The sequence below is a fragment of the Amblyomma maculatum genome, chromosome 1 (assembly GCF_055883805.1).
Source record: "Amblyomma maculatum isolate TAMU_Amacu chromosome 1, ASM5588380v1, whole genome shotgun sequence".
NCBI classification, from domain to species: domain Eukaryota; kingdom Metazoa; phylum Arthropoda; class Arachnida; order Ixodida; family Ixodidae; genus Amblyomma; species Amblyomma maculatum.
This window is the reverse complement of record NC_139344.1, coordinates 161772384-161788842: the sequence shown is the minus strand read 5'-3', so window position 1 is coordinate 161788842 and position 16459 is coordinate 161772384. Positions and strand designations below refer to the sequence as shown.

The 16459-nt window shown below is 43.1% G+C and overlaps 3 protein-coding genes across 10 annotated transcripts in view; 1 reads left to right on the top strand and 2 right to left on the bottom strand.

The window, feature by feature from the left end:
• LOC146204763 (uncharacterized) overlaps positions 1–1121 on the bottom strand; it is a 57579-nt gene extending 56458 nt beyond the window's left edge. The window contains exons 1-2 of one of the 3 annotated variants that reach the window (XM_084589474.1): positions 849–1121; positions 253–401 (exon numbers count right to left, since the gene is read on the bottom strand). The gene's annotated coding sequence lies outside the window, so the exon portion shown is untranslated. The remainder of the gene's footprint in view (positions 1–252; positions 402–848) is intronic. The other 2 variants (XM_084589471.1, XM_084589472.1) reach the window with 2 other exon arrangements.
• A 636-nt stretch (positions 1122–1757) lies between these two features.
• On the top strand, positions 1758–5500 carry Hsc70-3 (heat shock protein 70 cognate 3). 2 transcript variants are annotated; one of them, XM_084589469.1, is made up of 5 exons: positions 1758–1909; positions 2878–3029; positions 3145–3409; positions 3565–3937; positions 4074–5500. In XM_084589469.1, exons 2-5 carry the CDS (start codon positions 2890–2892, stop codon positions 5273–5275), a joined length of 1980 nt encoding a protein of 659 aa, XP_084445595.1. In that variant the 5' UTR covers positions 1758–1909; positions 2878–2889; the 3' UTR covers positions 5276–5500. The 2 variants fall into 2 exon arrangements, with proteins under 2 accessions (XP_084445595.1, XP_084445594.1); XM_084589468.1 differs by having other exon boundaries at positions 1758–1913.
• Positions 5501–8883: 3383 nt separating this feature from the next.
• LOC146204761 (uncharacterized) overlaps positions 8884–16459 on the bottom strand; it is a 92003-nt gene continuing 84427 nt past the window's right edge. For all 5 annotated transcript variants that reach the window (XM_084589467.1, XM_084589466.1, XM_084589465.1 and 2 more), the window contains 2 exons: positions 13031–13177; positions 8884–9499 (listed from right to left, as the gene is read on the bottom strand). In XM_084589467.1, coding sequence (XP_084445593.1) covers positions 9302–9499; positions 13031–13177 — 345 coding nt within the window. In that variant the 3' untranslated portion in view covers positions 8884–9301. The remainder of the gene's footprint in view (positions 9500–13030; positions 13178–16459) is intronic.

The window sequence follows — 16459 nt, the reverse complement described above, 5'->3', positions numbered from 1 at the left end:
CGGGTCCGTCGGACGTACCTTTAAGACCATCGATCGGGTCCGTCCGACGTACCTTTAGCCACAGCCTTTTTTCTATTTTCACTGCTACAGAACCCCAACTCAGCTCAGACTACACAGCCTAGCTGTATGCTTGCCTGTGCGCTAGCTTCATCAGTACATTTCGTCAAGTGCTAAACGATAATGTGTAATACAATCAGTTACTATTTTCATCATAACAAGAAATGAATTCCGGATATACATAAACTGCAATACCTGTGCATGGCAGGGGGTACCACCTCACTGTCGCCGTCCTCCGTCTCCGGTGCATCATAGGAATCTCGCTCATCGGAGCAGACGGCACATGCTCCGAGTTTCAAAAGTATCGTCTGTTTTCCGAATGGTTTGTAAAGGAGCCGGCAATCCTCGAAGCCAAGGAAAACAAGCTATTATTTATTTCTGTTTTTGTGGGCAAATAATTTTGAAGGCTGCAGACGACACAGAAGAAGCAATGTCTGCTCTCGTCATCAGGTGGGAAGCAGACGAAAAAAAAAAAAGAGTCAAAATTTAGCGCGTTTCCTTTCGCGTAGAATGACCCTGATGCAACTTATCAGACAGTACGAAGCGCTGTATGTATGCAGACGATGAACTACCTCAATTTCAAAATTTTCATAAGACTGCGTTGTTACCCGGCATGATACGATCCGTTCGATCGGAACAAGGAAACTGTGCAGGGACAGCGCTGTTTTCTTGTTCCAATGTTGAAAAAAAGTAACGCAGTAGTAGTAATGAAAACTTGCTCAAAAATAAGACAAAGGACGACAGGCTTAACAAGGGACACACCAACGAGCCCAAAAATAACTGCTGCTTACCTCCAAAAGCGAACACCGAACACCAAAATGCTACGTGTATCATCACATGTACTACCATCCATGGTACCATCCGTGTACTACTCCCTTTGGCGGCCATTGACTTCAAATCTGGATAGGCTACGATTCTGTCCGCTATTAATGTCAAAACAGGAAACAGCCCAGCAACGTGTTAAGTTGAGCAACAACTTTTCTTAATTAGAAAAGTATATTGTTAGCACAGCATGGCGCTTGTACAGTTTTTTTTATCAGACCTGTGACCTGAAGAATGTGACGCAACGCAAGTTTCGGTTTTCGGAACATTACCACATTACCGACACTACGCCCCCTCCCCTCAGCCCTTCAGTTTTTTGCGAGAACGTTCGAGTGCTTTCCGCACTTCCACGCGGGGCTTCCACGCTTCCACTCCTTCCACTCGCGTTTCCTCGATTTGGATGTTGACTGTAGTTGCCACTAGCATCAGTGCAGCGAATTCAGATGCATGTGGCTATGCAATGCCCTTCGCGTTGTCGCGAGTATGAGAGGGAGTCTGAAATAATAAAAAAAAAAAACAAATGAAACTGCAAAGATTTAACATTGCGAGCTTGTTTGCAGCCGGACTTTAGCACTTTGGGTTCCTCCTCAGTATCTATCATTGACCTTGTATCTATCATATCTCGTGCCAGCTAATTCTCTAATCCCCCCTCCCCCCCCCCCTTTATTTTTTCTTTTGCGAAAAAAAAAATAAAAAATAAAAGTCGCGACAAGCTACGTGTCGCTGGCTCCAACCGGCGCGTTTCTAGCGCTTTCTCGTACAATCATGAATGTGAAAGCAACGTGTCGTTTGTTGGGCGTACCACGTGCCTTGGTTTCGACCAATGAAGAAGCTTGGTCTATCCTCGACTGACCAATGCGGTAACGCCACGACGAGGAGCCACCACTTATACCATGCCTGCCTGGCAAGTGGTGTCTGTCAGTTGTTCGGCGTGATTCGAGTTGTTTTGGAGCTGTTAGCTATAGCAGAGTCCTGCCGGCTGTTCTGAAGTTCTGTTGTTAGTGCTCATCTGGAGTTTCTGTTGGGAGTCGTGAGTACGTATTTCTCGATGTAGTGCTTCCCGAGGTTCTACGCTGCTAGACGAGTTAGAATACAGTAGAACGTTGAGCTAGTTGGTTTAATATCTTGGAAGAAGGCAGCAGAGCTAGTTGGTTTAACATCTTGGAAGAAGGCAGCAGAGCAGGGAACGGAACAGAAGCACACACAGACACAAGGACAACGCTCTGTTCCTTTCCCTGTTCTGTTCCCTGCTCTGCTGCCTTCTTCCAATATGCTAGACGGGTTATATTTTGTTGCTTTGCTCGAATTGCCGCCTTTCCTGCTCTGCTGCCTTCTTCCAGTATGTTAGACGGGTTATATTCTGTTGCTTTGCTCGAATTGCCGCCCTTGCAGGTAGATGCGGCGAGGTGGTACGCCGGGGCCGTAGACTTCAGAATCGACTTCGAATTTCTAGCTCGCATATATCCTAATCTTGTTGGCGGAGGTTCTTTACATCGGGCCGTTATTACCTTGCGTTGTGGATTTGTAAAAACTGGAGGCATCAGTTCCAAGTGCACTGCATACGGTGACGTGGACTTGAATCTGAAAGCATAGCCTCCTGTATACTCAGAAAGCCATCTTGTTTGCATCTCAAATGTGCTGTTTGCTTTGGGGGCATTTGTAATCGAAACTCTCAGCATAACGTAACAGTGCTAAAATGCGTGAACAGATTTTGTAGTGTCAAGGCGCAAGTTTGCCATTCTGCCGTACATTTGTGAAGGCTGACGTGTACGCCGGGTTTTTCGAGATCTAGTGGGCTGTGCTAAGACTCGATGCGTCCAAGCACAGCTCATTTCCTACGATGGGACTTGTGAGCAGCATTTAGGGTGCTATTTCGCCACGTTCTCTTGACTTGCTGGCATATGACTTAGACTGGGGTGCGTGACCGATGGTGACCTTGCCCGCATAGCCAGTTTGGTGTGTTGGCGCCGTATTAATTGCTTCCCTGGTCATTCGCAGGTGCGCACCAAGATGCACAAATTTTCCTTTTGCCTAACGGCAGCGCTCCTGGTTGCTGCCGTTGTATCTGCGAAGAAAGACGCCGACGCTGCGAAAGACAAGGAAAATGTTGGCACTGTCATTGGCATTGATCTTGGGACAACATATTCATGGTAAGAGCTTTAATTTCCTGCATGTCAGGTATGGCAACATTTATGCCGAAAAGTTCGCCGGTTTTAATCTTTGATGTTTCGAAAACGCGGTAATGTGCTTTTGTTTCGTTTTTAGTGTTGGCGTCTTCAAGAATGGGCGAGTAGAAATTATTGCCAACGATCAAGGAAACCGTATCACTCCTTCATATGTCGCCTTCACTGCTGAGGGAGAACGTCTCATCGGCGATGCAGCAAAGAACCAGCTTACAAGCAATCCTGAGAACACAGTTTTTGATGCGAAGCGACTCATTGGCCGTGACTGGACTGACCCATCTGTTCAGCATGATGTCAAGTACTTCCCTTTTATTGTGAAGGAAAAGAATGGCAAACCTCATATTGTGGTAAGTACCTTACGTCCTCCTGTACTGTGTACTCAAAATTTGTTTGCCTATCCATGCTGTGGGTTTAGCATATTCCATGCCATTCCGGTCTCAACGAAGCCAGCCTTTTCCAATTGTCCCTAATTGCAAACATTGCTTTCTTTTTTCATTTCCAGGTGAAGGCCTCTGGCAAAGATGAGAAAGTATTTGCTCCTGAGGAGATCTCTGCCATGGTCTTGTCAAAAATGAAGGAAACTGCAGAAGCCTATCTTGGCAAGAAAGTAACCCATGCTGTTGTGACTGTACCAGCCTACTTCAATGATGCTCAGCGCCAGGCAACTAAGGATGCTGGAACCATTGCTGGCCTTAATGTCATGAGAATCATCAATGAACCCACAGCTGCTGCTATTGCCTATGGTCTTGACAAGAAAGAGGGCGAGAAAAACATCCTGGTTTTCGACTTGGGTGGCGGAACCTTTGATGTTTCTCTCCTTACCATCGACAATGGAGTCTTCGAAGTCGTGTCTACCAATGGTGACACTCATCTTGGCAAGTACCCCTTTTTTTTTTTTTTTTTTTTCATATTCTCAACAGCGGTTATTCATTGGTGTTGCTAGCATCATTAAGGTGCCGTGTCATTTGTTCCTCCTCTTACTTTATGCTATGCCTCCTTTCCTGGGCACAGGTGGAGAAGACTTTGACCAGCGCGTAATGGAACACTTCATCAAGCTGTACAAGAAGAAAACTGGCAAGGATGTGCGCAAGGACAACCGTGCTGTGCAAAAGCTGCGTCGTGAGGTTGAAAAGGCGAAGCGTACCTTGTCTACTGCCCACCAAGCTAGAATTGAAATAGAGTCCTTCTTTGATGGAGAAGATTTCAGTGAGACTTTGACCCGAGCCAAGTTTGAAGAGCTGAACATGGACCTTTTCCGTTCAACCATGAAGCCAGTCCAGAAAGTGCTTGAGGATGGTGACCTGAAGAAGAGCGATGTTGATGAGATAGTGCTAGTCGGTGGCTCTACCAGGATCCCCAAGGTGCAGCAGCTGGTGAAGGAGTTCTTCAATGGCAAAGAGCCCACCCGAGGAATCAACCCCGATGAAGCTGTAGCTTATGGTGCTGCTGTGCAGGCTGGCGTCCTTGGAGGAGAGGAAGACACTGGTGACCTTGTGCTCCTTGATGTCAACCCACTCACGCTTGGCATAGAGACTGTTGGTGGAGTAATGACGAAGCTCATCCCTCGCAACACTGTCATTCCCACCAAGAAGTCCCAGATTTTCTCTACAGCTTCTGATGACCAGTCTACTGTGACCATCCAAGTCTACGAAGGAGAGCGACCGATGACCAAGGACAACCACCAACTGGGCAGGTTCGATCTGACTGGCATTCCTCCAGCACCACGTGGTGTGCCTCAGATTGAGGTTACCTTTGAGATTGATGTCAATGGTATTCTGAAAGTAAGTGCAGAGGATAAGGGTACAGGCAACAAGCAGAAGATTGTCATCAGCAATGACCAGAACAGGCTGACCCCTGAAGACATTGAAAGGATGGTGAAGGATGCAGAGAAGTTTGCTGATGAGGATAAGAAGGTGAAGGAAAAAGTTGAGGCTCGCAATGAACTGGAGTCCTACGCATATTCACTCAAGAACCAAGTTGAAGACAAGGAGAAGCTTGGTGCCAAGCTGGATGACAAGGAGAAGACAAAAATTAAGGAGGCTGTTGACGAGACCATCAAATGGTTGGAACAGAACTCTGATGCTGATGCTGATCAACTCAAGGCACAGAAGAAGTCATTGGAAGAAGTTGTTCAACCCATTGTGGCAAAACTCTACTCTGGTGGCACTCCACCACCAACGGACAAGGATGACTCTACAAAGGATGAACTGTAAAAAAGACTTCCAGAGGGTGGATGGCAACTCTCATCGCTCATTTGTTAACGATCACAAGTGTCATCATTTGGCCATGTTCCCTCCTACCCTTTGGATGGCTGTGTTCTCTGGACTTGTTTGCCATCCTCATCCTGTGTACAAACTCAACTTATAACTTAAGTTATGTTTGAAGGGCTTTTTTTTTTTTACATGGGCGTTGAATAAATTGTACATAATTGTGTCCTACTTTCCGGTGTCCCATTTCATTAGCAGAGTAGTGTTGCTAATGGCGACTGCTGCATTCATTTTCAGCGTACAGTGCCATCAGTCCATGGATAAAATTGGGTGTGTGCAAATATCTATTCCTGGAAAATACTGCCGCGAAATGTTAGCTCCCATTCTATGTGCCATACATGGCCGAGTGACAATGCACGCATGTGCAACATTGTAAAATCCAAGCTTAGATACTGTGTGGTACAGCATTAAAGAAATGACATGTTCGCTATGCTACTTTTTGTTCGAACTTGTTGACTTGTACATTGGTGGTTGTGTGAAGTAGCAAAACCTTGTAAAAAGCGACCGATAATTATTAAGCTGGCTGCCAAAGTGCTGCAAAAGCCGGAAATTCTTTATAGGCTCCGCAGTCTAGTATTGGATGAGCAGACATGACTCTCAAAGGAAGAGGAGGAGCCACTTGTCCTGCATCCAGTCACACTAGCGGGCCAGGTGGATTGCAAATAGTTTGACACTAATGGCTGGAGGGCCTCCTCTGAGAGGGGCATTTGTCACTTTGTCCTTGAGTTGTGTTTTAGTATTTCAACACAGCAAGTTAAGCACCCAATATTTTGCAAGAAATTATGAACACATAGGACACTGCAGCCAACATGCAAAATGTGAAAGCGCAATCACCAGCAATTGAAAAAAGTTGCATGGAAGTACTTGCAGTTGAATAATGTCTGGATAAAATAAATATGGATAGCAATTATGGACAGGTCAGATGTTGCATTGAGACAGAATTTGGATACAAGTTAGTGCTGCTGTAACTGATGAGTGTAGTAACTTGCTGTGAATTTTTGGGGATGAGAGCAATAGCTGCGTGTTTCATGGGGTTCAAAACTGAAACGAGTCGTGCCCGCAGATGTGAAAACTAAGAAAGCCTTTAAGTTTCAAGTGCAAAAACACTCTAAACCAGCACACAACCATTAGAAAGATGTACATTAACCTAGGCTATATTGCTTGAAAATTAGTTCTGTTAGCTCACTAAAGTCTGGGCTCACTGTCTGTTTTAATTTAATAAGTTTTGTATGGGTGTCAAGGAGTAGTAGTATGTGGCTGGCCTAATGGTTTTCCGAGCATGTTTGCTGCAGTGGGTGCATTATGGGTGCATCTGGTTATATTTTATGCTTGGCTACAAATGTAAAGCAAGCTTGATTACAGGGCATAGTAAATCAGGCCAAACAGGTTTATCTAGGTAGTAGGCATGAGTCAAAGTAATTTTGTGACTAACGTCATAAGATGCTCTAATTGATTGAAACAGGTTTAAAAGTTCCACCTGATCTTTCATATTTAGAAATGTGATTTTTTTTTCTCTTTGCCACAAAAACCAGTTTTCAAAGTGAAACAATTTTGATCACAGAGTAGATAACACTGATATTGCCAGATTCCACAAGGCAAGATTCAAAGGAACTAGAAGGTACATTATCAGCATTTGCTTAGTTCATCACAGAGATTACTAGCTTCAAGTCATTGCACATTAATGAAAATGGGCAATATATGCTGATCAGTTAGGGACCTGAATATTGTTAGTTACTCCATTGCATGGCTGAGAACTGCCATGAGTGGAATATTGCAGTACTCGCAGTTCGTTTCAGGCTGTCCTTTCAACCAGGTGTCCAATATATGCAGCAGTTTGCGTAATCATTTGACATTGAGGAGAACTCTATCCAATATTTGTTCTTAGAAATATCGATTTTGCGGCCCTTTCTGGCCATGCTGATGTTTGTCCAACAGCGAACAACTCATTACTTACTGAGAAACTTGTATTAAACATTCTCAAGTCATTTGATTAGAGCTCGCAATGTCTATACCAAACGGTACTTGATTACCATTTTGAAATTAACAGCAGTGTATGTAGCCTAGCCTCTGGGTCCATGCTAAAAAACTAAGCTGGCATACTGCAGTTCACTTGTGAAATCGGCCCATGCTGGAGACACCTGTGCTTCAATCTGCCTCTTTTTACAAGGCCACTCTATGCATGCGCGCCCCTCCCCTCGTTGAAAATGAACACTTAGCCCCAGCTGCACATGCGCAGTTCTTGACCTCCGCGAGCGGCGCAGCCGGAGCTGGTCTTGGAGGCCATGCACGGTCCATTCGTGACTGGCGTATTTGACAGATGGCAGTAGCTGTCAAGTAGGCACATCGCCATTTTGTAGCCGGCTGAGTGTTCCAAGCACGTCTTTAACCAGTAGCATTTTCAACCACTCCTCAGAGGGTGCCACACCTTGTGAAAAAGGAGGGTTCCTGGCCTTTCCTAGCTTATAAAGTTCAGTTTTCAGGGAAAGCAACAACTTTGTTGTTAGAATGCAGGAACAGGCAAACTTTTTCTCCTCACTTGTCCCTTCTACATTTTATGCTTGCAGCTGCATGTTATATAAAGGAAGCGTTACAAGAATGCAACACAGCAACTTGTCGCAAAGTAATTTCTTCAGAAGTAAACAAATCAATTTTATATCAATATACCCTGTTGGCTCTTCATGAAACTCGAGCATGCTAAGTATACATTGCTTTTCAGATGCCCAATACAGGCCATAAACATAACTTCACTCATTCATTCGTGATGTTTTTTTCACTGTGTAAAAACAAACTACAGTTTTGCTCATTGAAACCGGAGAAGTTAACCATGTTGATGCCACTACAACTTGAGGCACTGTGCCTATGCTTTTTTTTTTTTTTTTTAGTTCCTAAAATTAAAGCATGCCTACATGAAAGTCAAAGCTATTAGTATACTAAAAGGCCTTTACAGTGGTGCACATACAAAAAAAAAAAATATTTGGCTGCTGCTGCTATGAAAGGCCAATCTGCCATCTAAAACTTATCAGAACTGATAATTTATGATTTGAAGTGCTAAATGAGCGAAAATTCGTGTAGGAAACAAGTAAATGCTTTCTGTAGAATTTAATGTCCCAGAGCAACATGGGCTAAAAGGAATGCTGTAGTGGAGGGCTCTGGATTGATTTCAACTATCTGGGGATATTTAACATGCCCTGATACTGCACAATACATGTGTGCCTTGCACTTTGTTTCCACTGAAATGTAGCCACTGCAGCTGGGATTGAACCCATGTCCTTGGGCTCCGCAGTTAAACACTCTAACCACTGAGCCTTCGCCGCGTGGCAGAAAAGAAGTAAAACTGATTTATTTCTGCAGGAAACACCTTACGAGTTATTTATATGTGTAAGAGCTGGTCTCACTTTTTTTTTTAAGCCTGCCTTTGATGATCTCTTTGAAAATCTTTGTAAGGGCAGCTTAAAACTGCTGCAAAAGTATGCAGATATTGCTATGCACATGTGCATGCCTACAGTCCCTTTCACTTTAAGAATTGCGAGCAGTAATTAAACATGACCAAAATGGCAAGTGCTATAAAAAGAACATTTATTGATCATGTCTTGCATAAAAACAACAATGAAGCAATTCAGCAGATATTGCAGATATCAGTGCCAGAAAAAAAGGAAGGCTTGTTAGTTGAAATAAATACTCTTCAACAAATTTGAATCTGCTTCAAAGAGTAAAGATATGCAAGCACTACAGCTAAAATTATACTGCAAATTTGGCCTTAATGCTTCCTGGCAGCAAAGTAGCCAAACAGTCTACAGGACAACTCCAAACAGTGAAAACTTTGGCATTAAATACTTGGTACCCTTCAAAAATAGCATGCAAAGGGAGTATGGCTACACACTTTGCTTCTAAATTTGAGGAAATATCACAGCAGTGTCTAAGCTCAAGAAGAGTTGGTCTCAACGCTTCCTGGAAGCAAAGTAGCCAAACATTCTACAGGACAACTCCAAACAGTGAAAAAAACCAAAGAAGGAAGCCCAGGATGCTCGACCACGGTCCCCTCACACTAGCCAAGGCACTGGAAAGTTCAGGATCTCCATGCATGAAGTCCACAATTATGCTTTCTTTGAGGTCTCTTTGCCAATGCTTGGCTTTTCCATCTTCCAGCTGCAGAAGGCACACCTGCATAATCTGCACCAGCACACAATTAAATGTAAGACAGCATCTAAGGCTTTAGAGATGGAAGATCAGCGAAGCAATTGTCAGTGTAGTTTACATACAAGGCATCCAAAAAATGGCAGAGGTTTAACCCTGCTAAACCTAGTTAGGCGAGGTAAAAGCATGGTTTTGCTTTGGTTAGGCCTAGGTTTAGGCATGGGCAGACATGGTTTTGCAGTTATCAAATTGCTGAATTATGGAGTTGAGGATGCCGTCAACTACAAGAGGGAACATGTGATGCTGTATCTACTGCTAAATGTCACAGGCCAAGTGGTGGTACACCATAGATGGTACCATTTGTTAATATATACAGCCACACTATGACCTCTTGCTCATTGAAGGTCAAGAGGCCGGACAAGTTGGCCTTGGCCGATAGATGGCACAGTAAAGCTTTGGCTTCAAAAAAATTACCTGTGGTTTAGCTCTGGTTAAACTTGGATGGAAGCGGAAGCTTCTTTTGCCTGGCTACGCCTGTGGCCAAGCTTGTGATTAAATACGCCGTTAAGCAGTGGTTTAATTTGTGGTTTTGTGAAGCTTGCGCTTCAAAACATTATTGGGGACACTCAAGATCAGCTTTTAAAGGTATGATGCGAGAGCGCAAGCTACCAGCCCATATATAAAGTCTCGCTTTAACCAAGCTGTATGGATGTGCCCGAGTGTCCTAAGGGCAACAGGAATGCAAAGGGTTCTGGCAGGCTGGTTCTGAAAGGAGCGACCCGAGTTGGCAAAAGTAATGTCAGGCAATCGTACGGCCAGTTAGTGCTCGGCCATGTCAGCTGCCAGCTATTGCCTGCCTGAAGCGAATGTGGAGCAAAAGCTTTGGCTGCAAACGACCGAGCGGCGCAACGAACACAACCAGCGTTTTGTTGAAAACGCCAAAGTTCACCGGAATTCTATGCAGAACCCACTTTCATGCCTGTTATGAACGCGCCTGCATGGTATAGGGGTAACGTGAATTTAAATATCATAGCAGGCTGATTCTAATGTCACCCTCCTACATGAAAGAAGAGGCCAGTTCACTTTCCACATAGCGCTAAACAGACACAGACACAGCAAGAAAAATAGGACGGGCGCTAACTTAAAAGTGAACTATTATCGCATGAAACCAGGCAACATAAGCACTATTAGGCAATATAAGCAATACAAGAGAGTTAGCTCAGATTCTGAGAGGTTTCTCTGTGGTCAAAATTTTTGGGTACGTAGACTATTTGGTTTTGACGTGTGTAAGCAGACAGAACTTTCACGCCACTGTACAACAAATCTTAAAATGCTTTAGCGTGGCCTTATTACTTTTAACTATAACTCATGAGATGCTAGAATATCTATCTATTCAATTTCTGAACATAAAACTGCACCTCCAGTCACGTCACACCTGCTGATCCTATGAACCACGGTGCAAAAAACCGGTCCTTTTGTTCCACTTGGCTCATTTAAGAATAGTTGAACGTACCATCGCTAACTTATGCCTCTCCCACGCGCTCAAAAGTCTTGTACACATCGCACAGCACCTAGTTTTCTTAATCAGTGCAGTAGGCTAAAGGGAGCATGTTACCCGGCTTATCTTCTGGTATCTACCGCTCAGAAGTTGCTTTAGCATACAATATCTCAGTTCGGAAAGGCGGAATCTAGTGAGCCTATTCCAAAGAATGAAAAGGAAAAACAACAAAAAGTGACTGTTATTCCATATTGGCACACCATTTCCCACAATCTAAAGAAACAATGAGCCTTGCGAAAGTATAGTTAGTGTTCTTTGCTCCTGACAAGTTATCAAACCTGTGACACACGTGAACCCTTGTCCTAAAAAAAGCCATAAAATATAAAAAGAAGCATAACGACCGATATGTCACCTGTGAAAAGAATGTAATCTGTTCTATTCCATTGAAATGTGGCTGGAAATATATAGGGCAGACAGGCAGATGCCTTAATGACAGGATGCGAGAACATAACAATGATGTCAGGAATGGTGTTTAAGGACATCTTGCTGATCACATCAACGAAAAAGAAGAAGATGGAAAAAAAAAAAGAAGTGTCCTGGTTGTTATCCGGATTTTAAAAGGTATCTCGCCATTGATTGCCACAAAGATCAGCTTACTGGGGAAGTTATAGAGGCGTTCAATATCTCATCGTAAAAAGAAGATACGTGCGTCAGTGCTGCCTCAGTGTTTTTATCTGACAAAGAAATGCAATGTCTGCTAATCTGTGAATGTTGTTCAACGATAATGTTGTTTGATTGCTTCTTATAATTCAATGGCTTTATATCTCTTCTTTGTTAAGAAAGTGCTTTCATTGTCTGGATTCATGCAATAAAAGTTAAGTTGTAATTTAGCACTCGTCCTGTTTGTCTTGCTGTCTGTTTATCTGTGGCAAGTGAACCGTCACCAACTCGCCCAAGCTTCCATTCTGAGAGGCCAGAGTTGGCGCTCTTTCAGGCACCCACCGACACTGAGGATGAAGGCTCGAGCTGGCTGGCATTGTGCAACTTCCGCTTAAAAAAAACAAAACACCAAATGCACCACAAGCTAGAACTTCCTCATAATTCTAATGACAACAGTGACACTGCGTGTGCTGACTGGTAATGAGATCATCACCAGCAGCACTTTGTAATGCTGTGTTACCATTCACAGCACCTCTGATGGCAAGCAGTGCAGCTATATATACAGAACAGTCGCAACGGGAAATGTTTTAAACACCCTGTCAATTCTAAACTAGCAAGGCAAGAAAGCAGAGGCCTATTTGTGGAAAGAAGGGTACCGCCCATAAACAAGGCTTCTAGATGTGAGCACAAATGTGTTACAGCATCCACTAAAACTATTAGGGCCACAATGTAAATTCACTGCAATGACTGAAACAGTACAACAATGTACACACATTACAACACACTGGCAAAAAGAGGATTATTCATGTGATTTGACATTTTGCATTTTATTCAGCTTTCCACCTACACTTCCTAGGCTTGGAAACATTTTCTTTGTGCCTTTGGACAACTGATATATTGTAAGTGCAAACTAGCACCACAGACTTTCCACAAAGTAAACGAGTGTGGCCAATAATACAAACTGCAGGCAACATAAAAGGAGTCAGGATAATCAAGTAATTGTTCCAGAAAACTACAACTTCAGACGTTTAAATAATGGCTGGAATGGTAATGCAACTGCACACAGCCTAAAAATGTGCCAAATTTGAAGTTTCTTTCTATATATTCTGTAACAGGTCCTTTCTTATTTATGTACAATGTCCGCCTCTACTAATGGTACATTTGACACTCTGATCATGCTGTTGGCTTTATACAAACAGCTGAAAAATTAAGGGCAAAGCTCGAATTTTGTATGAAGCTCCGTTAGCAATAAACTAGTGTACTACCAACAGTATGCCAGGATGGACAAGTGACAAAATTCTACCAGTGCACTTACAAGAAAAATATTGCACTGGCATTTGGCTAGACTGCATCAGTCCAGCAAGTTTTCTGATCAATTCTCCAAAAGCACAAGAGAAAACAGCACTTACATATGAACGAAGACCAAACTCTGTTCTGTACTTTGGTGCAGAAAGAAGGATGATTCGACGGGCTCTCTTCAAGGGCTCATCAACAACCTGACCAAATGCTTTCACATTCTCCTTCTGCCTCTCATCCACTACGCTGGCCAGTCTTTGCTGCAGGAAACAATATCATCACTTAAGATATGGGGCATGCAAACAAAGAATGCTGATTATACTTGTTTTGTTGCACTTGCATAGGCCCCCCCCCCCACCCGAGTGCTTTCAGCCATAAAATAACATACTTATATGACACATAAAAACCTCCTCAATACATTCTTTAAATATGCAGAAGAAGCAATGTATTAGCCTGAAAAATGCGACTGTTGAGTGAGGTACAAAGACACTTCATAAAAATGTACATTAGCGTTCCTCGGCGTAAGGTATGAAGAGCTCCTTTTTTTTAGTTCATTTGCGTTGCCCTTTAGGCAAAATAGATTTTGTAAACCCAGTGCGCTGACAGCAATGCCATGCGAGGATTGCTCCCATGTTGTTTCCAGATGCTTCGTCCCCTTACACCAATCAACTGCAGAGAAGCCGTCATGACAGCTGACTGCCGCATTCTTGCTCTTCAAGTTGCGTTCCTTAGACCTGGTCTGCTCGTACGTAAGTGCATAGTTGCGGGTCTCAAATGCTTTGCCCCTATGCCCCTGAGACACTGTGAAGAAGCCACTATGTTTCTCCTCCTAAACTGTCACTGTGGGAATGCCCCTCTCATATGCTGACTTGGGCCCGTATTCTGAGTTTGCAGATACCAAGGCAGGCAAAAATCTTTTCCTTCCTTTATTATTTTTATTTTATTCCATAATAATAAAACCACTTACTACTACTAATCGTAGTGTCGCTATCTCGTGACCTCGAGTCATCTGATTGGTTAAAACGCCGGAACCGGGTGTTGCCACTACGGAACCGGAAGAGGTGGCAACATCATGCTCCGGCGTTTCAGATGACTCGAGGTCACGTGAGATAGCGACTTCGATAACGACGCAAACTCGGAATATGGGCCTTGCTCTCTTTCTTTGATGCCTTGCACCAAGGTACTGTAGAGAAGCTGCATGTGCGGTTGTTTGCTTCATGTATCCTAAGGCCACATTTTTTCGAAATTTAGAATGCAGTTGCTGGAAAATCAAGTTATCTAGGAACATGTCAACCAGGAGAAATACACTAACTCAGTGGGAAATTTTACTGCCCATGATTTTGAGTGTATGAAGCGGGAACATACCAATGAGTTTGTAAACTCAAGAAGATGTTTTTGCATACCTATATGGAAGAGCAGAAAGTTGGGCAAGTTGGTTGCTTGCTTGTTTGTTTGTTTGTTTGTATACGGTGTAACGCACCAAAGCAACTTAAGCTATAGGACTCCAGAAATGTCGACCAGTTTATTCAAGAAAGACACGAGAGAACAACTCCCGATTACCCTTGAAAGCCCATTGATTCGGCCAAAACTTCAATTTCCCTATCAGCTAAACATACTGAAGTTTGACTGACGCATTTTTAACCATCCAGCCGCATAAAAAATCTTCCATGATCTCACGAACAAATTGGTCATGGTACCAGAAAATAACTGTAATTCTCTCAAACAGCAGAGAGAACTGCGTCTTTTTTCCAGTAGAACCCCTCTGATATAATAAAGTGAAACTGAAGTCCCAGTTCATGTTCCATGGGCTACATTTTTCCCCTATATAGTAAAGACATTTTTGATGAAATTGGTTATAGTAAAGTGCGTCTGACCGTATTGACGGCTTCCCACGAAATGAAATTGCCAAATGCGCGCTACCTAGAATCGCGAGGCAAGTTGTTTAAAAAAAAAAAAAAGTGCAGAGTGTTCTTTTAAATGGCTTTACCACTACGTTTAGTAGCACTCAGGAGAAGCCAACTTTACGTAGGCCTTGGAGCCGTGGGGGGAAGCATGCAGCACATAGGAGAAAAAAAAAGTAAAACTGTCTACAAGCACGGAAAGAAGGCTGCGCAATCTGTTCAAAAAGTAAAGGAGAGTATAAGTGCAGCGAGAAATAAGGAAAAAAAAACAAGCGAATATTCACAGCAATGTGCAACATGGAGGCGCGGCATGCAAGGTTTCGCGGCACTCGACTGCCACGCGCATTTCTCATCTATTGCCTTCAATTGACAGAAACAGCGCAAAATGACGCCATGTTTATACAACGCTTTGATTTTGACATGAAATCAAACTCTGCTGTATTCATAGCCACGTTGCCTTCATGCTTAAGTACTTCCACAAGATGTAAACAAAAAAATTTAGCTACCAAACGACATCTTCAGGACCATGTTATCACCACAACTGATATTAATAAAGACCCTGATATAGTAAAGATTTTTGCCGGTCCCAGTGACTTTACAATAAAGGGGTTCCACTATAATTACTTTTACATATGTAGCAATGTTTCGGCAGGTTGTTAAGAGACAGGACAAGGGCAAACTGTACACAACCCAAATGTCACATGGAACGAAAGGAGCTTTATGTTTGATGGTGCATAGGTTTGTTTTTTTCTGCTTTTTTGCCACTGTGTGCACTTCAGAATGAATTGCACCCAATTTGCGAGGAGCAGAGAAGACAACTGGAACCTTGTAGCATCCTGCAATGTTCTGTCTCACGGTCTTAATATGTGTTTCAGCGAACCGTCAAAAAATTCTAACAGGCTGTTCAAAATACAAAATCATCTCCAGGACTGTTAGCTATGGTGAATGCAAATTAGTATAGATATAATTACACTTTCAAATAACAAATATTACTAACCGACCTCATTAATTAGCCTGATGGTTAGTGCCAATGGTGACTTCAAAACCACATGAACATGACGATGCCATGTCAGCTTTTGAAATAAAAAAATGCCACCCTTTAAAGGCCCACATTGCAAGGCAATCTCTTGCTTTTTTCTGCACAAAACTAAAACTGAGCACCTGAGGCATACAGAAAGCTTAGTGCAATTCAACACCTGTTGGTGATGTGTTGTAGTGCCTAGGGCACCTAACATGCAGGCTCTTTTACTCTGCAGCTGAGTGCAAGGAAGAGGCTAGTCACTGCCCTCTACATGGTATTATTTCTGAAACAGAGGAGGGAAAAAAAAGTGAACCGTAATACAGTGGAAGAGAGAGTTTGAATTTTGTAACATAATCATCACAATGCTTCACAAGCAGACAATGCATTTATACTCAAACTTTCTACATGTCTCATGCAAAAAACATCGGATTTCCTCGCATCGCAAGACTTCAAAGAACAACTTTGCTATTTTAAAAACTGACACTGCAATGATTTGCTAAAGTTGCTCAGTCGCTTGCTGATCCAAGGATCGCAGGTTCTACCACAGCCGAACTCTCAACTGTACAGTATTGTAATCAGAGTGACCCAGCAAATTAACACAATTTCCTGAATAACTAACA